At 37.7% G+C, this 25,870-nt stretch overlaps 1 protein-coding gene across 1 annotated transcript in view; it reads left to right on the top strand.

Moving 5' to 3' along the window:
- The first annotated feature begins 285 nt into the window (after positions 1–285).
- luzp2 (leucine zipper protein 2) overlaps positions 286–25,870 on the top strand; it is a 165,999-nt gene continuing 140,414 nt past the window's right edge. Inside the window, exon 1 of the mRNA XM_044355408.1 lies at positions 286–586. Within this exon, the coding sequence (XP_044211343.1) occupies positions 525–586 (62 nt within the window). The 5' untranslated portion in view covers positions 286–524. The remainder of the gene's footprint in view (positions 587–25,870) is intronic.

Raw genomic sequence — 25,870 nt, 5'->3', positions numbered from 1 at the left:
TGCCTCAGCTGAACTGTGACTTCACTTTTACTGAATTGTTAACCCCTTGAGTGTTTGCTTGCGGTGACGACCCAGTTTGTCCACTCTTACCACTAAATGTTTTACTATATCTCCACCTATCAGACTGCCGGGAGTGAACCGGCAGAATGAATGGATGAGGTGTATTGTTGGAGGAACAACCGGTACCAAACAATGGCAAGAATGCCTCTCACCAATAGCTGAAGCTGCACGGGCGCTGACATCATATCACTCCCACATCTCCCTCTCTTGATGTGAGCCCCACCCGCTCCTTTCCATTAGCAAGTCGGTCCGTGTCCCTGTGTTATTTAAAGCCAGAGATCCTCCCTCTCGCCGAGCCACTGTGTTGCATCTGTCTGCCTCGCCGCATGTGTGTCTGGGTGCGTGTGTGAGTGCGCTAAAAAACCCAGGCAGCCAGTGGGAGAGCTAGAGAGCGGAGAGAGAGACACGGGGGAAAGGCAAAAAGCATCTGAGAAGGGGAAAAGGAACGGGAGTGTGAGACAGCTATGAAATTCATCCAAGCTATTTGCTTACTGCTTCTCTTTCCAGCTTTAAGCCTCAACACCAGGTAAGTGATAACTAAGAGGAGGTTTTTTTTTTTTTTTTTCCAGTTTTCAGTTTCACCCTGCAAGAGACTCTGAAACAAAGCGGGGTATATAGGTTCAAAGCATACAATAGGCAATCTTAGATTACTAATCTGAAGGTCTGTTCAGTCCTGCCAAATACTGAAGCCTTAATTTGTCCTGCTAGAGGCTTTCAGTGTGCTAAGCGTGGTGGTTCAGTAGACTGAAAGACTTAAAGCAGGAAGGAAGAGCTTATCTGTTTAACTAGGCTATTATCTTTCTCAGTTCGGGGCAGGCTAAGAGACAGTTGTCCTTTTGTGGTGGTGATTCACTGAATGCGATGCCTCCTGAATAGTGGTGACATTGCTTTTTGGGACTTTTACTGTCCGCTGGTCTGGGAGGGAGCAAGTTGAAGTAAAAGGAACTGAAAGAAAGGACAAGGCTACTTGTGTTGCAGTGTTGTGAAAAAGAGCAGGTGTGTGTTTCTATCTCATGTGTATGTGTGTATGTGCGCACGCAATGTAAGGGCTTCGGACAGCGGGAGGAAGAATGACGGGCAAGAAGAATGAATAAGAGAGAAATATGTGAAGAGGGAGAGTTTTGATGATTAATTCAATAATTGATAAAATCATCCTTCTTCTCTGCCAGTGCCTGACACTACTGCCTTAATGAGAGCCGTGAGAGGGAATTCAGGGCTTTGGCTATACCATGGAGACATCACACGCAGGACGGCATGCATTATAAAACTTGCCTTTCCTTTTTCTCCTTTTGATACTGTTTTCATCTTTTTCTTGGTGAATTAGTTGAATGCAGGAATACATGTACAAGGGGAAAGATGGCTTTGAACTCAAATGTTTTGTTGCTGATATGAACTAACAGACACATACGTAAATATTTGTGGTGGGATGCCAAGCACATGAATGGGATGTGAATAATTTCTTTTGCCTCAGGAGTTACAGTAGATAGGGATTTGTAGAGACAAAAGTCAAGGTTACTGCCTACCTCCAACATATTTGTCAATACCAGAAAGGTACACTGATGATGTATGACTCATATAACTAGGGGCTGTATTGATGTATTAACCTTTAGCATTTAGTAGTCAGCAAATGAGGCACTCACACACCCTTTAACACACTTACAGTTTTAATGCTCACATAAGGTAAATGCATAAATAAATAGCCTTCAGGCAAACAGCTTTGGAAACATTCAGTCTGTTTTATCACCTTGTTCTTTTTTGATTGTGCATATACAGATAGACTTGTTTAGCCATCTCTGGGGCTTATGAAACTAATATTGCTCTTGTTTAGGTTTGATTTATTAAAATACAGTTTCTCTCCTAATGTTTATTTTTAAATAGTATGTACTCATCAGCCTTGGAGGTGATCTTTTGGGTGCTAATTGGAGAGAGAGGCATTACAGTGGTAATTTGGCAGTTCAGCACAGATTGTATGCTACCTCTTGAGGGGGAATGTCATGCAATGTAATTACTGGAACACACAGATATAATCAGTGTTTTATTAGATAGTTTATTCCTAAACGCGGAATAAAAAGTAATGTGTTGACGAGGCTCTGTTTTGTTAAAGGCAGAGGGGCTTTCAGATGAAGGTGGTACCTCAGCTTAGACTTGCTGAACCTTAAGTTACTTTTTTTTCAAAATAGTGAAATAAAAAGAAGCATGTGTCAGGTTCTAAACAGATCCGCGATGCTACATCTGCCTGCTTTGCCTATTGGAAGCACCAGTTATGACCAGCTACTCTCATAATGCTGTAACAGGAAAAAAAATGACCATGGATTGGAGGATTTAAATAATAGATTGGCTCTGATTGCACGTTAGTGAAACAATAAATGTTACAAACAGGTTCCTTTTCAGACCACTTCATCTTTTACACTAGTGCTACCCAAAGCAGATCTTTTTCTGTGCTTAAAATGTAGACTGAAATATATATATATATATAAAGGTGTATATATTAAATCTAAAGTAATTCAGGACAACAGCTCTGAAATAAACCCTTTATAAAGCTTATCTTATCTTTCTCTTTTGTTGACACTTTGTCAGAGAGATATTGATTAAACTAAGAAAGTGGTTGTTTTGGAGGCTGTGGTTTTTAGATTATCATTCGCTGAAAGGTGTCTCTAAAATATTCTCTACTGTGGCCAAAATATTAGAAAATAAGTGGGAGGGCAGTAGGAGGCACAAAATAATCTGTTGCCATTGCACAAAGAAAGTGTTCACAAATTGATCTAGCTGAATGACATAACTGCTGCTTAAAATCAGAACCATTTTGAAGGCAAAATGGATAAGTATCTTGTCATCTGTGTTGTTGACAAGGTTTCAGGTCAAGACTAATATTCCCCTAATGGCTGTGTTTTTAAATTTTAAACAAAAGGAAACCAATAAAGCATCTACAAGGACATTTAAATGTTATCTTCATATCTGTCGTCACTGCAAGCATCCAATTACACAATCAGACAAATGTCACAATTGAACAGGGGAACTAGTTGATCCATAACACCTGCACTTTGTCTGCTCCGTCATTGTTCCCCTCCTCCTGCAGCAGTTGACATGTATTCTGTCTATTGTTAGCCCTGTCAAATATACTGAATTAGCTAAGCTTTTAATAGCTAGAGCTAATTAGCTAGCGTATCATCCTGCTATTTTTGTCTTTTGATCTAGCACCGCCCCAGAGTGGTTCAGCTGAGGCAATTACAGTTGGCAATGATGCATTTAACACAACACTCTTGAAATAGGTTTAGTTTTTGCTGATATGGTCAGATTTTGATTAAAGCTGCACAGAATGTGAGATTTTCACCTCTCCTCTTTTAGATGTACTTTCAAGCTGAAAATATTCAGCTTTGATTAGGTTTTTTTTTTTATTTCTCTTCTTTAATATGCTCGCTGGTCATCAAAACACAGCTGGGGAATAATATACTGGGCAGATTTTACTTTTGATCTAGCTGGTATTAAAGCTTTCCTGAGTTGATTGGTTTCTCAAGCAGAGGAGACTGCCATATTTTTGTTGTTGTTCTGGAGGTCATGGGCTTAAACAAGAATTATCATTTGTGACATGTTCATTTTTGTTGTTGTGATAGTGTAACATTGAAGAGACTGACTGTGTATCTGCAGCAGTGAAATGAATTGTGACTTGCGCTGTCTAGTTCTACGTATTGCTCTGCCTCGCTTTGCTTGATTCACTATCGTCACATCAGTGGTGTGTGAGAGAATCCATTTCATATGTTAAATGCAACCTCCATTGTGTGACCTGATAGAGTCGCCTTAAGGAATAAGAATTAATGAAATAGGAGCCATTTCAGTTTTTATGTATGATAGCAGCATTTTGCAAAGCCTTTGGTCTATGCTTAATTCTGTTTTATATTCTATACATTCTAAAATGCATCTCATAGACTTATTCTGTGTTATTATAGTCTCATGGATGTACATTAAAAACACATACCAGTTGTAGAAAAGATACACACATTCACAATTTTGCAAATCAAAGAATATCATTTCTCATTATCACTATAAATTAGCTGTTTTGGTGCCAACCCCTGATCATGTTAGAGCATGATTAATAAGCATTTGATTTTAATGAATTGAGTGGGCTACTCAGGCCACAGAATGGTGGTGCAGGGCTATGTGTCATTGCAGGAATCAATTGGTACTTAGGCAGAACACAAGGCTGCATTGACACTAGTCCCATGAGATATGACTCTCCACCTCTGGGTCGCTGTTGGGTGGATACTACAGTAAGAATGCGATTCTGCATTCGGCTTGTTTTATTTATTTATTTATTTATTCTTTTCCTCCTTTCTCAACAGATCAAACAGCTCCACCTTTTTACACTTTCAAATATTCCCTTTCAGAGCATTTCTTGAAACACATTTGACACATTTTCTTGACACTATCTTTGATGTCTCTTACCTTAGCAGACTCTTCTTAGAAACGGTGATATCTGGTGGGATCTCCATAACATCAAATATTTATGAGTATTTTGGACGGCAATTAAAAGGACTACAGAGAGACTTGGATTACACATAGTGTGCAGACTTGCAGCCACATTGTTTTATATCTTAAGATCTGCCTGTGGATATGAGCTTATTGAAAGTTAAATGGAGTCTCTCTTTAATGTTACATAGGGTCAGACTTGAAAAGAAAGCAATTGATGATGGAGCTGACATTTTTTGTGATAACGTTTTATATGCACTCATGACACTTTCAGTAATCAAACCAAATATCATGTCATAAATTACATTAAAATGATACACTTAATGTGTGAGAAAATGCTCAGCATATATAGAGTATATATACTGTATGTTTTCACTGTCATAGAAACTGTTTTCAAGGATGGAGCAACATCCCGCTGTGCATCTGTTTTGTCTCTGTAGATTGTGTGGCTGAGGGAGTGATGAAAGGTGCTCAGCCTCCTATTCATTTATCACAACAGCAGATGCCTTCTTTGTCTCAATCTGTCATATGTGTGCTGAGTTGAAAACATTCCACAGATCATCATTTACATCCGATCAATACTTTCTTACAAGTGACACTGAATAAATTCAATCAAGATGTACAGCAGCGGAGAAAAACTGCACATGATATCTCATCGAATGAGCGCTCACTGGCTTAATTTTTGTTTTGCATTGCACTTTAAAATGCCTAGATAGATGTTTATATGAAACCGATTGTTCTAAAACAAATTTGGCAAATTGGGAAAGTGAGAATTGACTTGAGGTCAAGTGTGGAGCAGATGTGGGATTTGACCTAACTTTGAGCGAGGGGAAATGGTAATGTCAATCTATACATTGATGGACTACAAATGGTTAGCAGGGATAACGACTAAGTGGAACCAATCCACCTCTTATCCCTGGGCATTGTTTAGCAGTTGAGTGATGAAAAAGCAACTATTTTGAACAACAGTCTGTATGGAGTGCAGAGCTTGCCTATATTTTCTTCTGTTAAGTGAGGCTCGGCTGTGTTGCCATTTGTCTTGATTGTTATTGAGTGAAAGCCCCATCATTATCTAAATGAACTGGTGCTTTATTTATACTGTGGAAGCTTGGCATGTTTGAGCTGACTCCACTGCAAAAACATCTATGTAGTTTGCAGAGCAGCAGTTTGGTGGGAAGTGGTTAAAAACGTTTAACTGAGGTGATGGTGCAGCTTACAAGATGGGCAACTCTTTAATTACAGTACAAAGGCAACCTCTGAGTGGCTTTTAATATGCAGCAGTGATCTGCATCATGAGCCTCTGCAACATTACATATTTTTAAATGTGTGAAAATGACTTGGTGAAAAAAAAACGAGTGCGATTTCCACTCTGCACAGTGTTTTTTATGCCATCAAATGACATCCATAGCAGATACATGATTATAGACATGACTTTAAGGGGTGGGGTTTGAGCCCTCAAGATGAGAGAAAATGATATTTGTGCAGCCCAGTAATGTCCTCCTCGGCACAAATCAGACTGTGAATGATAATTGAAATTCAAAGGACATGGCGTAATGGTCACACCATGGCAACCACATTGGCTGCATGAAAGTAATGAACTGGGCTACAATAAACAGAACCTTGGGTGGCTCCTACAAATGAGAAAGTAATTAAAAGGACCACAACCAGGGTGAGGGGGAAGAGGGGCTTGACGTTTTATATTCAAGGCCGCATTTCAGGTACTGTGCTGTTGCTCTCATTGCTCTCAGAAGACATTTGAAATGACAGCAGTGTTTGTTCTTCAAGCAATGAAAGTGCGTGTCATAGATTACTTCTTATTGCACTTCCTGGAACACAAAGTTTTATCATTTGAATAGCATCATCCTCTAACGTGGCATAAAATAAACTGAATATTCGCTTAGTGTAAAAATAAGGATGGTCGGGTCAATATGACTGAGAGAATAATCACAAATTACCACACATTATCAGACTGCAGCATTTTAACAGTCAAACATATTCATGAGGGATTGAACAGTTAGTATAATGTTGTCCTGACTTCTGCAGTGAAACGTATCTGACCTCCCATTAACCTGATCTTAAAAGGCTTTAAAAGAAAAACAGAATTGTCATTCTCCTCAATTAACAAACGTGCCTTGACATTATTATCAGCTAAGAAACTAGTCCCATCATTGCATTAAACACAGACAGAAAGATGAATGCACTTCAGATCAATCGCTAATGCCAATTGTCTAAATCTGAGCAGCAATGGAAAATAGACAATATTAATAATATTATTAATGTTTTATTTTTGAGTGAATAATGTGTTCTGCCTTCTTTGCAACGTACCAAAACATTTGTAGAGGCAAACACAGACTATATTCCTTTTATCAGTTATTACAAATAGACAGACGCTGACAATCAAAATGACAATCTGCTGCACCAAATGTGCACCAATACAGGGAAAATCCAAATCCACCATATTAATGTTGCCAATAATGTGCCTTTTTTACATTTTTAACATTGGTGGAGTAAATGAAAGTTTAGTCACCATATTTTCCAAATATGATGATGCACATTATGTGCAGTCACTAACTGTGCAGTACAGTAACAATAGTAATTTAAAAGTAAAAATAAACTACATAAACTTTTTTTTGGACACTTGTGGGAAGAGAAGCAAGTTGAAACGTTGTCATATTATTACCATATAAAGTTGTTATGGTGAATGTTAGCAAACAAGCATGCATATTGGCATTTATCTGTGTCGAGGTTCTGGAAAACTCGACAGAATCAGCTGAAAGCTGCTAAAACTACAAGCAACACCTTGCACATAACACAGACATTCCATCAATTTTTAATACAAAAATATTGATCAATGCAGCTTTAAAATTGTCCAGATCTGTCAGTGATCCTCACTTCACATCACGTCAAGGAGTCTTAATTTCTTTTTCATTTTCTATTGCTGTTCACATGCTTTTTTCACCTAATTGTGTTGCTATGTTCCCCGTTCATCTTGAATTTATTATAGCTGTTAATTTAAGGAAACTATAGTTTTGATGTGAATATTTAGTGCTCTATCAACCGGCACTTGATTCTACTCCTTTGGTGCTGTCAAGATAGATAGAAAGTGTTGGGTTGTCACAGTTGCTGTTGTAGTGGCAGGCACTTAATTGCCTGCCTGTAAACATGATGCTCATGTTCTTTCAGTGATGAGTCACTACTGGAAGGCTTGGCTTCCAGCAAGGCTGGATTCACACCAAATCCGGCAATCCTGCACTATGACGCAGGGGACTAAAATGGTGGGGGCGTGTTTTTTGAGGTACCGGTGAGACGATGAAATACAATCCAGGGGGTCAAGTTGGAGTCACAGATTAATGCATTTAAGGCCTTATCAGAAGCCAAAACACAGCACAGTGGTTTGTAAAACTCACAGACAGGATTTTACAACTCTGTAAAGTTTTCACAGCTGAAACTGTTTTATCTTTCATCACAATGATCAAGAGGTAAGCAGCCAAATACGGCGTTCACGTTACAAATTGATCCACCAGGAATGTATGTGATTGGCCACCGCAGCATGACGTCCGGTTGCATTTCAGCGAAAGTTGAGTCCGGTTCAACTTGTTGCTGGACGGCCACTGCATTTTTTTGCTGAGCCCTATGCGATCCCATAGTGCATAACGCACTGCCTTCATTCAAATGAATGTGAGGACTGCCGTTTTTCACACATCGCTGGATTTGGTGTGAATGCAGCCTAAGATGTACAACCACAATAAACAAAAGCGTTATCCCTCGTCTAAGTGGCACCGTTGTCTTCAGTGGATTGTTGCTGAGCAGCTATGAGTCAATTCCCTTTGAAGCTGAAGGAGAATTTCACACTTGCTTTGGCAATGTAAATGTGTGTTTCCCATGCAAGTAAAGCCCCTTTGAATTCAATTGAATTCAATTGAATTCAATTGAAAATTGAATGCATCAGTTGTTTGCTCACTTCACAATTGACCAACACGTAGAGACTGATGCTCAGGGCCTTTCATTTTCTTTAACGTAGATGTCAGTCATGGAATTAGATTTAAGCCAAAGTGTCATTATCTTCCACCCTTTACAATTTCATTCAGTTTGAAAGTGACATGTGTGTCAGACCAGATCTGTTATCCCTCATTATGATTTAAATAGGTTCCTGGCTTTTTATTTTTATTGTTCAGTTCAGACATTCATTTCAGTGATGGGCTCTGAACCCTCAAGAAAGGTAGTGTCAGAATCACTACACATAGCCAGAACAGTGAAGTTGGCATGAGGCTGCTTGACAGGTGTTATCAACTGAAAATCTGAAGCCAGAAACTTCTTCACATTGCGATTCAAAAGAAAAATAAATGAAATTGGATAAAATCATAAAAACTCAGTAGCATTGCAAATAAATAATAAAAACAGAATGTGACCAGTCATGTCTTCATGATGACTTTTAAAAAGCTAAAGAAAAGAAAAAATGTCAATGGAGGTGAAAGATCTAATAATCAATGGCAAACTATCTAACTAACTTGGAATTACTCCAGTTCTTGATGTGTCTCAATTCTTGATTTCTACGCTTTTGACTGCTGTATTTCCACATTTGTAATAACATAAGCATTAATGACACAAATAGATATATGTAAATACAATAAGAGTTGTGACAAATTGTGTTATATAAAGATTTACATTGTGTAGTTTGTAATACGGCTTGTCAGGTATTTGAAAAGTGCAAAGTTTGGTAGATGCAGTACAGGAGGAAGATGGATTGTTACATGTTGGCTTAAAGATAAATCTGCTGCTACGTTGTATTTTTCCTATTGTCAAGAAATACCACAAAAAGACACAAAAACCAAGAGTGTATTAGTCCATCTCTGAATTTCTGACTTCCTGCCCTGTCTGAGGCATTTGGCTTCAAACCCAGTTGTCCCTACTGAAGACTTAAATTCTAATGGAAACATTTGAATCATAAAGCATCGTTTTAAAATTTCAACAGAGGTCCATTGGCATCACTTGCATCAACGCTTGAATCATCAACAGGGGTTTAATGTCATGAGACAGTGTTTCACATAATCATAATCAGAAATACAATTTAAATGAAACTGATCTTCATAGTCTGATCTACTGAATGATACAGAATTGTATCTCCAGGGAGTGTTAAGAGAAGAATCTTCTTTCATGATTTTGTCTGTTGACAAAAATAGATCTAGACACTTTCTGAAAACTCCTGAAAACACCCACTACAATTTTAATTTAATGCACATAATGGCACAAACAGAGAAAAACCATCAAGTATAAAAAGATAAGTCTAGTGAAAATTTACCATTTTGCAGAATAAATCAATACTTTCATGCTGAGAGAAAAAGAGCAGTCATTAGTTGTCTTTAAGCTCAGTTTAGTAAACATTTTACTGTGAGTCTTGAAACTTACGGCATTGCAAACATACAGATAGTATGTACCTACAGTAAGGGGATCCGGTGACTCTGTTATGCTGTTGGGAGCATTTCGCTGGTGGCATGGTTTGGGTCCATTTTTCCCATAAGAGGGAAAGGTCACTGCAAATCAATACAAAGTTGCTCTGAGTGATCACCTTTATCCTACGATGAAACATTTCTATCCTGATGGGAGTGGTCTCTTCCAAGATGACAATGCTGCCATCCATAGGGCATGAGGGGTCACTGAATGGTTTGATGAGTATGAAATTGATGTGAACCACATACTATGGCCTCCGCAGTCACCAGATCTCGACCAAATTGAACACCTATGGGAGATTTTGGACTGACATGTTAGACAATGAATATCTTTTGAAAGAATGGTGTTCATCCCTCCAGTAGAGTTCAGAGACTTGTAGAATCAATACCAAGATGCATTGAAGCTGTTCTGGTGGCACGTGGTGGCCCAACACCTTACTAAGACACTTTATGTTGGTTTTTCCTTTAAGCTGTCACTTGTCTATACTTTCCTGACATATTACAGTTAAATCCTTACATAAATATACTCCTGATGAGCAGATTTTCATTAACAGCAAAACTCCACAGATTTTACACATTAAAGTCTTGGTCTTGGAGAGTTCTACAGCATGTGTGGAAAAAGATGCATAGAGCTCTGCAAAGTCTAATACGTTTGGGGCAGTGTTGGTTGGAGCTGAAGACTACAAGTTTGAAAATGAAGAATAATCTGGGGGTGTGGAGTAAGAAAAGAGGTGAGGTTATCAGACCTCTGTAGCCGACTCCTCATCTCTGGTTGAGGCTATCATCTTGAGGCTATATTAGGCACTACTAGCATAACAAACCTAAATCTGTACACCTATGTGAATCAAGCCAAGTTGCATTGTTGATAATGTATTATAATGAATTTTGTATAGATAAAGATATGTTGTTTTATTCTATTTTTAGGTTTTTAACATGTGACGAGGGACAACAGATGAAAATTAGCATTTTGGTTCAACTCTGACTCATTTACATTTCTTTCTTTTCCCGTCAAATAAGTAAATAAATTAAAATAAATAGTTTTTCACAATGGTGCAGAATGCATGGAATAAAAAAGTCAATAGGCCCTATCTTACACCCAGCGCAAAGCAACGCCAAGTTCGACACAAGTGTCTTTGCTAGTGTCAGTCAACAAACGGATATCAACAATGGATCAGACACAGATTGACTTTCCTGCTTCATCAATACATGATGACATGAGGAACACATGAGGAAATAAATGAGGTGAAAACAATGATTAAACTAAAGAAGGAAATAAACCTGGACAGCTTCTAGCTGCTGCCAGCAGCTGATCATCACCCTGGAGGGCTGATCAAGTCCTGACAACTGTGTATGATGATTTTTTACATGATTGAAATTAATGATTTAATTTTTGAACAATATTTGACAAGTATTCTTTAACATTTCTGAGATTACAGTGATCAGGTTTCCATACTTTCAGCAATTAACACCCTGCTGATTTTACCTGTTACTCCATGACTGAACAAAACAATTTTAAAGAAACCAAAGCTATAATTAAAAAAAAAAAACCTTTTCAAAAAACAAGCGAAAATACATTTGCAACAAATTAATGACCAGGATCTTAAACTGGTGGTCTGGGGCTGACCACAGGAGGGTCCAGGAGCAGCAGGGGCCAGTGTGGTTAGAATGGATCTTGCACTTTCACTTTGTGCACAAGCAGATCCGTTTCCTCTGCAGAGAAGCGCTCCTTCTTACTACTTGGCAAATGTGCCATTAATCCACCAAGGTGCAAGCACACCTGGCTTTTAAAGGGAATGGAAGATGACACTCTGATTGGTTTATTGCATGTTACGCCCAAAACACACCCATGATTAATTGAGAGACTAAGGACAACCCCTTTGAACCATGCACCTGGCGCTGCAACCTTTTTTTCCACTGTTAAACTAGCAAAAGTGCATTTGGACACACCCTAACTGCACTTTCGCCATGCACAGACCATGCGCTTAAATCATTAAAATAGAGCCCAATATCTCTGATTCTGCTGCATCGATTTTGATCCTTTAAAAAAGAAAAACTGTCCATCATGAGTGCAACAATGTTGTAGGAGTGCAATACTCATTGGAGTACTCCTTTAAAGATGTGTCCTGTTTAAGTCTTTAACATTGTAGAATTCCTCCGGGATTTCATTGATTTCTATAGCAACAGTACAGTGTTTAAACATCAAGCGTTAATGTGATTCAGACGGAAAGAGATGAAAATGTTGTCTGTTATTTGAATTGTTTTCTTGTTTCCTTGCCTTCCAGCTGCCACGTTTTTTTTCACCTTTTATTTATTGAGCGAGCAGTTGCTAACAGACGTGGTCTTTTTCACCAACAGCATGTTTCACATTCATAAAGTTACATTCTTTCACACCAGGGAGCTGCCCTTCACAGATCACATGGTCTTCTATTGAACGACTCCACTGAAGCAGTTAGTTTAGTGCTTGCTCAAGAATACCTGTACAGCAGTTATCAAAGGCTAGAAGGGGAGTGGTTGTTACACATTCACCTTCCCCACCTTGATCTTCACAGTCTTTTGTGGGATTTAGCTCTTAGTCATAGACTACTTCTCTAATCATTAGGCTGCCATCAGCAATCTATCCATTTGCCGGTTTTATTCTTTCCTGTTATTTAATGGCCCATAATTGGTTCACTATGGGATGAACCAAAGAGCTCAGAGGCATTATTCACAAAATCTTAGATCAGAGAATGCGAAGATATTGGTTTTGGCATGAACAAAAGAGAAGGGTTATAAATAATACAGGTCTACACAAAATGCTTAGATCATGTAAGAAAAATACAAAGATAGCTCAGTGGTTTGTACTTTTTATCTACATATTTATTGTGTTGCAACATTTGTCAGTTCTCTAGTTCTGGACCTCTCTGTTCTGTAAAAGCTGTCATTAATTGCTGTTCTTTCATTCATTTCTCAATCATTTACATTAAAATATGCTCCTATTAATATTTTTAAAAGCCGTAGCAGCTTTTGAAAGATGTCTGTCATTCATTCAAAACCTGATTTTTCATCTTTGAACAACATCCTCTGCCATGATTATTATATAACGGCAAAAATGCTTTTCCTGACTAATAATCAGCCAAGTCTATAAAATAAAGGGCAATATTGGTTTAATGATTGGCCATGGTTTATAAAGAAGAATTAGCCTATTGGTGTTTAAAGTGGAATTTAAGCATAAAAACTCAACAATTACTACTTGCTTATAATAAAAGTTGCCTAGAGACCTACAGTCTTATGAATAATTAGAAATGTGCAAAGACCTCAATTATAATAAGTGTTCAGTAAACAAAGGGAGATGTGACTTGAAATCTATTCCAGCTGAAGTGCTGGGCACAAAACCAGGAACAAAATTGTGCAAAATAATACGGTCCAGTCAGCTGTGCTATAAATACAGAGTCAAAGTCTTAAAAGAATAAATTTTTCCCCCCAACAGAACAGAAATACATCAACATGTGCAGATAGCATTATGCTACACCATGCCCTAGGTTCACTTTTATACGAGGCAAATGCATTTTCTTTCATGTCCATTAATATCCCACAGAGTATATTTATATGTATTTATTTATTGGGACCATATACAGTGTTAAACATAAATGTTACCATTTGATGTACTGTACCTGAGTTACCTTATAGCTGATTTTCATCTGCAGTCCCTTCGGGAGGTCACAATTAAAACATATAACACATACAACAGCACGATAACAAACAGAAAACACACAGGACACATAATACAAAATACAAAGCTACACACAGTAGCACATATCATAGCACAGCAGTAGCACATACACCCACGAAGAGAAGAGAAGAGAAGAGAAAAGAAGAGAAGAGAAAAGAAGAGAAGAGAAGATTCTCCTCTATGCCATCCTTTATTCTTTAACCATTTTCAGCTTTAATTGAGGATTTTTTGTTTTGTTTCAGTTTCTCTACTTACAAAATATAAATGACAACAAATACAAGACATTACAACCATCTCTTCAAAATATAATAAATAATAACAAAACACAGTAGTTAATTGTAGTTGTAGTTAATGTAATTGTAGAAGTTCAATCTTAATTTCAATTTCCAACACAAAGTTTGCAGATTAAATACTCTGTCAACATACTTTTTCACTCAAATGCCAAAAAACAAAGACTCTTCTGGAGCTTCTGGAAGTAAAGAAGCTTCTGGAGTTTAGAGATTGCTGCTTTTTTCTGTCTTACGTCATGTTAAATTGAGTATCTTTGGACAGTTGGTTGGACAAAATAACCAATTTGAATATGTCACCTCTGAGAAAATGTGATGGGTATTCTTCACTATCACACTCACTTCTGACATTTTATAGGCAAGCAATTAATCCAAAAAATGAACAATAGATTTATTGATAGAGAAAATAATTGTTAGTTGCAGTCCTTGTTACTGTACCATCTAACTAATGTAAACCAGGACATGCTGTGCTAGTGCAGTGCTCCTAGAGCACATTTTGGAGTCAGGTAACACTAAAATATTAAGGGGGAAAATTTGCTTAAAAGGGGATCCATGTCCTCACCCCCCATTAGGAAATATTGCTGAGCAGGCTATTTGAAGTGAGCAGCATCAGCTTTCAGATCTCTGACTGGCACACTTTAGTTTCTGAGCTGTTTCAAGCAGTTTTGGGACAGGTTATTGCAGTTGAGACTGCAAATTTCAGATTAATTTGGTGCAGTAGAGTGGACTAAGCGTAGGCCTTCATGTAGGTACAATGTTGTAGTGTTTGAGTAACTGAGGTCTGATCGATGTTGAATCCAGGGATTGGATGAATGTCTGAGCTGCCAGAATTTACTCTACAGCTGTCAGTGGTCTTGAGGGTAACTCAACAAAACATCTTTGATGTGAGTTGCTTGCTTTATTACTAAGCTCTTTTCCTTTAATATACAAACCAGCTACACTATCTGAGCACTTCTCCTACACCATGTGTTCGTATATGGCACAATTCAGAAAAAAAATATGGTGTCTGACAGAGATTTACTGTCAATATTCAAGGACAAACAAAGCAAACTTACGTTCAAGAGCTGAAATTGATTTCCAAAGATATCACACAGAGCTGCCAAACTGGTGCTGTGTTTTTCATTTCCTGTCTTTTATTAACCCTTCCTTATTTGTTCTGTGCTCTCTGCTGGGTATACTGTACATCACATCCGAGCTGTCATGTACCATTTTTCAAGAAACATAATATCTGCTTCTTTTGGTGAAGGCTACATAAATCTGAATCCTTTATCAGCCACCAGCACACCTCCTCGAAGACGCCCGGGCGGATTCTGTTATTTTTATCTAATCATTTCTTGAGCATATTCTGGTGTCAGGATCCATCTTGGCTGACAAGTGCTGGTTCCATTTGAGCCCCTATCGCCCTGTTTTTTTAGTGTTTTGCCATGACACCTGACTGATAAGTATGTTGTTCAGTGTGTATGTAGAAGGGGAGGATTTCACCAGTGACTCACAGCAATTAGACAGAGAGGCTGTTCAGGCAGTTTATGTCATAAATGTTTTTGTTTTGTATTTTGATTGAGGACATTTATGCCTGCAGACCTCAGCATTTGATGGCACTTTGGAGACTCGTTCTTATTCACTGCAAAAGAAAACGGTGTCATGAGGAAATATGAGGTGTCAGAGATATCATTAATCTACAGGCTTTGGTCAAAGGAGTCACAATTTGCATGAATATATGGCCACCATGAAATAAATGCCATATTTAAATTAGAGCTACTGTATAAGTTGTGCTTTTGTTGAAATTGTATTTTATTGTGCATTTATGGCATTAAATTAGCAACGTATCATTGTTTTCAGAGATTGGCAATTCTCCAACATGCTGAAAAATGCTCTCCGTTGTGAACCTGGTATTAAATAAATGAAATTACCTGGCCATCATTTCTGACCCCGAAACTGCACTCTCCAGATGCTTCTTTCAGGATAAAGGGAGAGTTGTCAGTTGCCAATCAATTTTTAGTATCAGGTTTACTATTTGGCAACAAATGGAAACCCACTCATGCAGTTCACCTTCTTGCTGATTGCATCTCTCTGATCAATCTGTGTCTATCCCTGACATTTTTTTTTTTTTTTCATTTTATTTTTTTGCCAGAGACAACTGCAAACTATCAGGAAAGAGCAAAGATATGGTTCAGGTTACAAAATATGGCCTTTTTTTCCTTTCGTGTGTGTATGTATGTGCATTGAACCTCACCACTGGGCACAGAGAGGGCAGCGAGAGGGTGTTATGTTGCTGAAGTCCACCACTCCCATTTGCCTGTCTGTCAGATGTCTTGCTTGGCTGAGCTCCACACAGTGATGGTGTTGACAAAATGACAGGAGGGGGGCACACTCCAGTGAATGTCAATTTGGCTGCAAAGCACCGTTTCCCCAGGAGCACTGAAGCTCCCACACACCAAAACAGAAAAAAGGGAGAGAGCTGTAGTTTATAAAAGGCAAGCCCCAAAGAATTGGGCATTTACATAAAACACATAGGGTCACATGCATGCATAACATACACAGTCTCTGCTCTTATACATGCACAATGTGAACACACTGGGAATGAAATTGCAACCCGGCAATTATTTGGCATATAGAAGAATTAGCTATCAAAACGCTACTTGGCATCTTGTCATTATGACAAGGTAGTGATGGTGTATGTCTAAGCACATATTCATTGTCGTTCATTCACAGAGATCCTGTGTTCTCAGAGCTTTGCCTTGGCTTGCTTACTGTCCTGACTTGACTGGTAGGATTAGAGATGCATTCTAATGTGTCTCTAATCTTATAATCTGTCTAATAGGAGCACAGTTACACTGGAGCCCTTTAATGTATGAACAGAGATTGAGGTTGGGGACTGTGGAGGTTACTGGGGACATTTAGTAGAGATCTGAATCTATAAGCTTGATATTAGAATTCACAGAGTATTCCTGTTTGTAACTGCATCAAGCATCTGGAGTTGCATGCACAAAACTCACCTCAAATGTTAAATAAGTTATACCAAACAACCTCCCTTGCGTGTTTAACAAATTAGCATTTGATGACAGGTGTTTGGATTAACACTGATTTAATGAGCTTTACGAAAGTCCCTGGAGGATGAATGCAGGGTTTTGGGATTACCGACTTCCAGGATACTGTTAAAGACAGGCAAATGGAAAATCTCTGCTCCAAATCCATTAAAATGTGTCCATGTCCTTATCTGCACAAACCCCACCAGGAACATAACATTACACCTCCGCTTTTACTGATGTGCAACTGAAACAGATGCCTTTATTGTGGAGATTTGAATTTTACATTATGTGCAGCAAAACATTTGGTTCTTGTGGACTTGTCTTTGTAAGATGATTGTCTTGAGAGGATGCTAAATTGGAAATACATAAGCAAGCTTGTTTACAAGGCATCAGTCTTAATGGTAGCACATGTTTTGACTGTTGATTAGGAAGCTGATTTTAATGGCAGCAGTGAGTTAAAGAAACTAATGTTTATCTTTTACTTTCACTGACTGCTAGACTTAATTAATATTATCATATTAAATGTTTGATAATTTCTCTCTGAGGAATTTTTTCACAGCAGCCATTTAATGTTTTCATGTTCTGTAAGCACTCCTCCAGGAAACTATGCACTGCATAGCATGTATTCTCATGGCTATTAGCTCCAATTCACACAACAAAAATCAAAGACTCTATTTTTCTTACTTCAAGTTTCTATTTATGTGATATATTTAAAATAATAGTCTACATCTGTTTAGCTGAGTTCAGGCTCAGCTTGGGTAGAGTAAGAGTTTTGGTCAGGTTTTCAATTTATTTTAATTCAATTCCATTTTCAATTTAATATAAAGCCCCTGAAAACTTCAAGTCTTGTAAGTATTACTCTTTAACACATATTATGTATTAAGAGTTTTACACCATTTGCTATGTATTTCATCATATGCCTCTTTTAAAGTCTTTGCACCCATTACCTGTTAGTTGTATTGATTTTAAAATTCTTTTATTAGTTTATAAGGCACTACATGGCCTTGTACCAGACTACCTCTTAGAAGTGCCTTTGGTGTATGAACCAGGAAGAGATCAGATCCTCCAGTCTTCTCTTTTAGCTGTTACACAAAGCAGAACAAAAACATTCAGTGATGCTGCTTGAACAGCGTTTAAGTATCTGAAAAGAGCTGAAAATATTGATATTTTTAAAAACTAACAACTCATCTTTTTAGTCTGGCTTTTATGTAGTGTTTTATAATTTTATGGTTTTATTATTTACTTATTTTATTTATTAGCATCATTACAATTTATTTTGTTTGACCAACATTTTACTCTTGATCATTATTATTTTATATTACATTTCATTTGATTAACATTTTACTGTTTTACTAATCTATTTATTTTTTTTTGTCACTAATTTTATTAGTGTGGTATTTTATGATTTTATTTTTATTGGTATCTTTATTTCTTGTATTATCTTTTATTATTTATCTTTTATTATATTTACTACCCATCTTTTATTATTGTCTTATTCAATTAACTTCTTTTTGCTTTTTGCTTTTTAGTCTTTTTAGTTTTTGTGAGCATTAGTCTCTAAATCCATTTTTAACATCTTACGTTTAGTCAATCGTTTGTAAAGCATTTTGAATTCCGTTTGATTTGTTTGAAAAGCGCTATATAAATAAAGTTTGACTGACTGATCAGAACTGTGCGGGTGCGGTTTGATCAGATTTGATTGACAATGACAAAAAAATCCACCAGCTGTGATTAGATTCTGATTCAAAAGTTGCTTAACTCTGATTGCTTCTTGGTATGTGGCATCACCTTTTCTCAACTAAGCCAGAGGGGGGAAAAACAAATGCAGAAATCTCGTATGTGAAATAACCCAAACTGTTCTAACTTTGGTAAAAAAATAAAAAAAAGTTTTGAAAGAAAAAATAGTGTATTCATGCAGGATCCCACCTCTCATGGTCAGAAGGCGATTGAGAAAATTGGTTTTCAGGGCCTCTAAGCTTCTCTACTTGAGTTCACAGACCAATTTATTCTGTATATAAAGTGATGAAAATAATTTTATTATTTATTTTGTATAAATAATACATTTCTTGTGAGGTCCGACTCACAGACGAGTGTTTCTTCTTCTAAAGTATTATCTGCGTTACTACATCCAACAGTTGAAATTACTTATTTTCTTTTAAATACAAGTGGATATGAATATGATATGAATTTCAAAAATGCTCCATGTTTGACAACCAGTCATCAGTTCACCACATTCACCAGATCATACATCTTGATTACTCCGTTCATATGCCCATCTACTCTTCACTTCAACAGCATTTGAATTATTATGCTCAAGCTAGCAATTCATGAGAGACTTAATGGTTTAAATTCATATTTGATCACAAGCGTTATTTTCCAAATAACTAAAACCTTAAAGCAGTTAACAAGCTCACATTCCTTGAGTCATTTCACTTAAACTGATTGACACAGTATGTAATGAGAATACTTTATATCTCTCCTGTAGAGTGGCACCGTGAAATTCAGCTTCAAGAAAACAATGCACATTCATACAGCACTCTGGGTGTTGTATGATTTCCCATATGTGCAGAAAGTTCAGTATGCATTCACCTCAAAACCCTAATTAGACACATCACAAGGTCACGAGTGTAAGGATACAGTAACGTGTGTGTGTCGGTAGTTAGTGCCAATCTGCATTACAAAGCATGGTGTGTCTGCCCACCTGCAGGCGTTGTGAATAATTTCCTTCGTTGCTAGAAGTGTTTTAATGTGTTCATTCTGCTGAGCACATTATGCATGCTTGTTGTGTAAACCCTCCAAAAAAAGGTTGGTATTGGTTTCACAAAGAAGTTTTGAATAATAAGAAGGGATGCATATTGTTGTGTGAAGCACCGGCATTAATCGATTAAAACTGGAGACTGGTGTGGTATACTAGTATATTATATGTCTGTATTTACTTCATTCTTCTAGGATTTCAGCAAGTAATTAACCCTTATCAGAAAATATCATGTTTTTTGTCTTTGTTGTTGCAATACTTTTTATGCGATAATAAAACTGTTTGAAAAGATGAATGAGAAACAAAAGCTCCGTGTGGGATCGGATTCATAATGTATGAGAGAATGTCAAAGAGAGGTGTCAAGCTGGAAACTTGACAGGTTTAAAAAGACAAGAACAGTGGTCACCTGTGGGAGTTAAAAATTGCCCTCGCTTGAATGCGACCTTGTCAATCTTCTCCTTATCAGCCACAATCCAGACAAAGGGTCTGCTGTGTCACCTGCTGTGGGCATTGACTGCAACTCACCATGAGCAACTCTCGGTATGCCTGTCTGTCCCTGGCTTTGTGGAGACGCTTAAAGGACCAGTCCTTCAAATCCACCACTGCATTCAGATGTACCTCATAGATTAAACTGTGAAGAGTATGTGCCTGTAGATTAAAAAATACGACATCTGTTATCCATTTTCCTTGAGGCTTTAAAAATCCACTTTCTATTATCTAAGAAACTAAACCCTTGCAGCGAGTAAAGGTCAATGATTCGGTCTGACTCCATTGCCATCAAAAAAAAAAAAAAAAAAAATAGTTTCTCTCTCAGCCTGGAGTATTTAGCAGAGTCTCATAGCATATTGGGGTGTCCTATATCTCTTACTGTTCATCTTGTGAGTCTCGCAAAGCTTGTGTTATATACTTACATTAATCCAACACCTCCCAACCTGAGTTGACAACAGGTTCCTCTGAATGTAGCGCTTGGCTGCATAGCGAGCAGAATCCCATTACTTAAATGGATAGGACTAATAATAAAATATTCCTTCCAACCTAACCGGATTAACAATGATCTTGCGCTCTTGGGAATTTGTTGAGCTGCCTTTCCACATAACCACATCAACACTTTTTATATACAAAGCTTTTTAGCACGTTCACTTCACTTACACCGCTTTGTGTTGATGGATTGGAGGAGGGATAATAAATGCATGCTGGACAAACAAGGAGGGGAAAAAGGCAGGTCTTTTTGAAATAGTCTGTTTATGTGCTTACTGCTGCACCTCACTGTATAGCTGAATTAATGCCAAGTACACACGAGTTAGGTCAGCTGGGGAATGCTAAGGCTTGGACAATACATGCAGGTAGACTTGTAGACTTGCAGAAAATGCAGATGAAAGAAAAGGGTGAGACATTCTGAATCAGCAACCAAGACTGAACAGCTCTGGGATGGTATTATATGTAAGCTTACATGAGGCTGTAGTAAACCACACAGCACGTCTAATTAAGAGAGCAAAAAATATACAAAAATGCATTAAATTTAAATTTATTCCAAAGCTTAATTTGCCAAGGGTGTGGAGTATGACTTCACACCTGTCAAATAATTTCCAATAATTTCTACTGGGAAGTTGTGCTGACCCAAAACAGCATGCAGGCAGAAATTGAGGTTAAAAACAAATTAGTTTCATATGAACTGAAACACAAGTTAAGAACGGATTGGTTAAAACACTGGTTAAAAGTCTAAGTCTCTTAGAAGAAATAAAACATCACTGAAGGAAATAAAATGTTTCAGTGTTAAAATGTCCAGTCCAGCTAAGAGCAGTCCTGTTTCAGCTCTGGCTGCAGCACGTGGATGGTCTACAGTCCCTGGCCACCTGGCGGTGTCTCTAACTGGAGAATACAGATGACGAAAAGAAATCAACAGACTTATCTGTCTCAGTCTCCTATTGCATCAAGAGTTCATATGATGTAAGGTGGAATATTCTAGCCATATAAACTAACAATGGTGAGCCAAAATAATAGTGCACATTCACCCCTCTGCTTTCCCACGAAGCGTGTCCCTCTTTCCTGGAGCGCCCTGCGGGTGCAGTGTGCCATGTGTGCTGAGCTTCATCTCCTTCCCTCTGCCTTACTTGCAGCTTCTGCGGGGTGTCGGCTGTTCTCCCGGCTTTTGCACTCTCCTTATTCGTGACCAGGCTGTAGGCCGGCGTCTTCCCTTTGTTTTTATGTTGCGTTCAGTGCAGGGAGAGAAGCAGAGCTCACGAACGTCTCCTGCACTCTGCTTTTCTCCCGGCCAGCCAAAACATCAAACTATGGAATTTGGATCGGAATGTGGATCGGTAACATCAGACTGATATCTGAGTGAACTACATCAGTATCAGCACCTGATACCGATACCGGTATCAGATCAGTGCATCACTAATTTCTCTCCATATTGCTCTATTAGCTACTATGACCCACAAACGGTGAAGTGCAGTTGTATATGACTTGCCCAAACTCAAATCTGATTGGATGAACTTTTATAAACACCCCTGAGGAAGAGTCATGAAATATTTGAAACCATTTTACAGGAAGAGAGAAGAATTTGATGTCAAAACACTCTGACACTGATTTTTTGACATATATTTTGCATATAACAAGAGATAAATTAACAATTACCACAGGGACACAGGATTAAAACTAGGAACATGTATTTTTCATTTCACTGGGACTTTAAAATTCAAGTCTTAGAGGTAAAACCTGAGACTCATGTAGGTTATAGGAGATTAGTGTGGGGCTGCTCTGCAGATGCACTGGATTGCACTGTAACTGGACAGAGGCATGAATAATATTTCTCATAGTCGCTCAGAGGGTGTATTGTTCAGTATTTATGAGAAGACGCATGAAACACAGCAGCTCTGAGCAGCCCTTCCATGTCCTTTGTGCATAGCATCAGGGGAGCAGAGTGTCCATCAACAGCACACTCAAACGTTAAGTGAATTTTGAATGTACATCTTTCAGTATACTGAATTGTGTCACTTTTTCAGTGTGAACACATTATAAACCCTTGTACAATTAATATTTAGTTTGGAACTGGGACACTTGTTTGTGTCAATAAAGCTGGTGACAGCTAGTTAACACTGTCTACAATACTATCTCCACTGACAGTAAACACAGTAGCAGTTGGAATAGGACAGCCATAGTTCAGGAAGATTTCCTGCAAAGCCATTGACCAGCTGGATCCTGAAGTAGCCAAAGACTAATGCCAATGCCAAAACCTTAGATTTTGATCTCATAATAATCAGACGAGTTTATTATATGATGACATCACTGTCAAGCACATGTATCAGACTTATTAGGTCTATACCACCCATGTTCACTGTGTAGTATAGATTTAAGTGTGATACATGTTCATATTGGAAAACGAATAATTCAGAGATGTCTGTGCTGATGCTTTTGAGGGTGTCATGGTGTCATCTAATTCAATGAAATTTCTCTGAAGTAAGTTGACCATTTGATAACACTACTGAAACTCCTGTCTTTTCCTCCAGCATGCAAGCCACATTTTGTTGTCTTTAAACTCCTGTTTCATCGCACACATGGTAGTTGCATCACATCCTATGTATTAGTTAATGAATTGAAATGCACCCAGCTCACAACAATAATAGGTTGAGACAGTGCTGAGAACTTATTTTTGACAGGTAGAGGTAGTTTGTTTTCACTGCGGACTCATAACTGTGGTTCTTACTGCAGAGATGCAGAGTTGGTATTCCAGTCACAGCTCTCCAGTGGGCCAACAGTACACATAGAGAGATACTTTAAGCAAGAAGTGCAGTAATTGTGGTTGAGGAGTCACCTCCTCAGTCCTCATGTTTGAATGTGCATGTTTTAACCAATGTAGGGGATGTCCTAATGGTTCACAGGTCAATTGGCAGATGTGAATTTTCCAACTAAAATGATTCAACTTCCCTCACCGCATGTGTGTATTGATTTTTATTATAAACCAGTTAAAATGATACGCATATCCTAAGAGGTTGTTATCCACTTACAGCTTCAAGCATCACTTGTAGTAGTGTTAGATTGGTCCGTAATGGCACTTGAAATCCATAAGATGCCACAGTGCGGAAGCACCCAATTTAATGTGGTGTAACTGATATATAATTGATATATTTATAATATCAATATCATATTTATAATAACAAAGTATCAAACGGCAGTGTGTAATGAAGAAGTGTCACTTGTAGTGATGAACCTACAGAGAATTATCGCCCAACTTTGCAGCTGCCCTCAGTTTTATGGAGCTTTACAGTGAGTTGCGGCTCATTGTTCAGCTGTCTGGCTGCAACTTTACATTTCTGATTCACTCTTACTGCTCTTGTAGTGTAATTTTTGGCCACAACAGGCAGCTGTTCTCTGAGAAAAAGCTCTAAAAACCCACTGTACACTACCTGCTCAGTACTGAACAACAAACAGACACAGTATAGCAACTAGCTGGTGAACATAGTGGAGCATTTAGCAGCTAAAAGAACCAGATATTTCCCTCAGGAGTTTGCCATATCAACTTTAAAGGTGATGATGTGTCCATGTTGTGTTCACAACTTGTTTCAACTGCCCATTAGCAGCTAAAAAATCAATTAATGCAGGTTTAAACATTCTCAGGAAATGATAAATTATAAGTGGGATTTTTTTATTTTTTACTGTAATGTCTCTTTGATCTGTGTGAAGCATTTGTCTAAGAAGTTAGTTACTGTTTGTGTGTAGCTAAAGCTCACAAGGCAAAGGTGACATATATATGATAGTAATTATGTCCAATCATTTTGCTTATGTCCTTAGAGGGAAGCCAAATTAATTCTGCAGCTTTGCACTAATGATGAACTAATCTCCTGGCATGAATAACAGGATACCTGACTCCATAATGAATACTTTAAGTGCACTTTCATTCATTATTTCATATAATTAAATATATAATTATTCTTGAAATTAGTCATTCCATTGGTGAATATGATATTATAATGTATTTTGTCATGTTTGTAATGAATTTGACTTTGGCATTTCTTTTTATTTGTTGTTGGTCTTTTTGTTTTTTTGAAAATAGTGGCTCGGGGAGATGCTTTGCTGTTTCGTTGTTTTATACAATGACAGTAAAGATACTTGGACTACTTGGACTACCAAAAGTAGAAGTCACCTGCACCAGTCTCATGTCTCTGACGCCATGTTGATGTCACCCTCTTTTCCTGGCACAATACTACTAATTGGGGTTTCCCGTTATCGAGATGAAATGTCTGACAGCTCTGCTGTCCCCACGACATTCGGTAGATGTGCAGTCAGGTGCTAGTCAGGAGTTAACCTTTATATGGGTTCATTAATTTTTTCATTTCTATTTTAATAAAGGGAATGACTCCCGGAATTGGCAGCATAATATATTACAACATGCATAATGGCACTAGAAATAACATAAGCAGGCAATACATTACACCTCCCCTTCACAACAGCGTTTTATTTCACGCTGTGAAATTTAAGTTGTATCTTGTGCTCCTTTGCCTTTTTTTAGAGATAAACAGATTAATTAACATAGAATAACAAGCACATTGATATGCATATGAATATTCATGAAGGGCATTCTAGTAACGATTTTTGTTCAATTGTGGGAGATAATGTGGGATGTGAGGCATATTTATGTGTGAAAATTTTCAATCTCTTAAGGATTAATAATGAGAACTTCATCCAATACAAATTGTAAAAGTGATTTTAAAAATCTCATGGTTTTTTGCTATATATACTTTTTGCTAAAAGGCAGATATTGTTTTGTCAAATTTAGAATCATTTTAATGTTTGTTTGCTATTCAAAATAAGATGTAATCCCACTTAAGCCTATCATTTCAGCAGTGTAAATGAGAAGAACAAATAATTGCGGGCTCACTGGGGCAAAATGCATATAAATCTCATATAAATGGATTATGTGATATTGAAATTTGAATGTGACCTGCACAATGAATAGTTTCTTCCTCTTGTGAAATGATTGAGAGGTGCATACTACCTTGCAGAACAAAATGAATGCAGTTGGCTACATAAAGTCCTCATAATTAAAATAAGGTTTATATGTTAAGATATAGTATGCACATACATGTAACCAGTTTCTCTCTGGTGACTTGCCTCAGTAC

Source organism: Thunnus albacares, chromosome 1 (assembly GCF_914725855.1).
Source record: "Thunnus albacares chromosome 1, fThuAlb1.1, whole genome shotgun sequence".
NCBI lineage: Eukaryota > Metazoa > Chordata > Actinopteri > Scombriformes > Scombridae > Thunnus > Thunnus albacares.
Note: the sequence above shows the minus strand (reverse complement) of the source record. Positions and strands in the feature narration are given on the sequence as shown.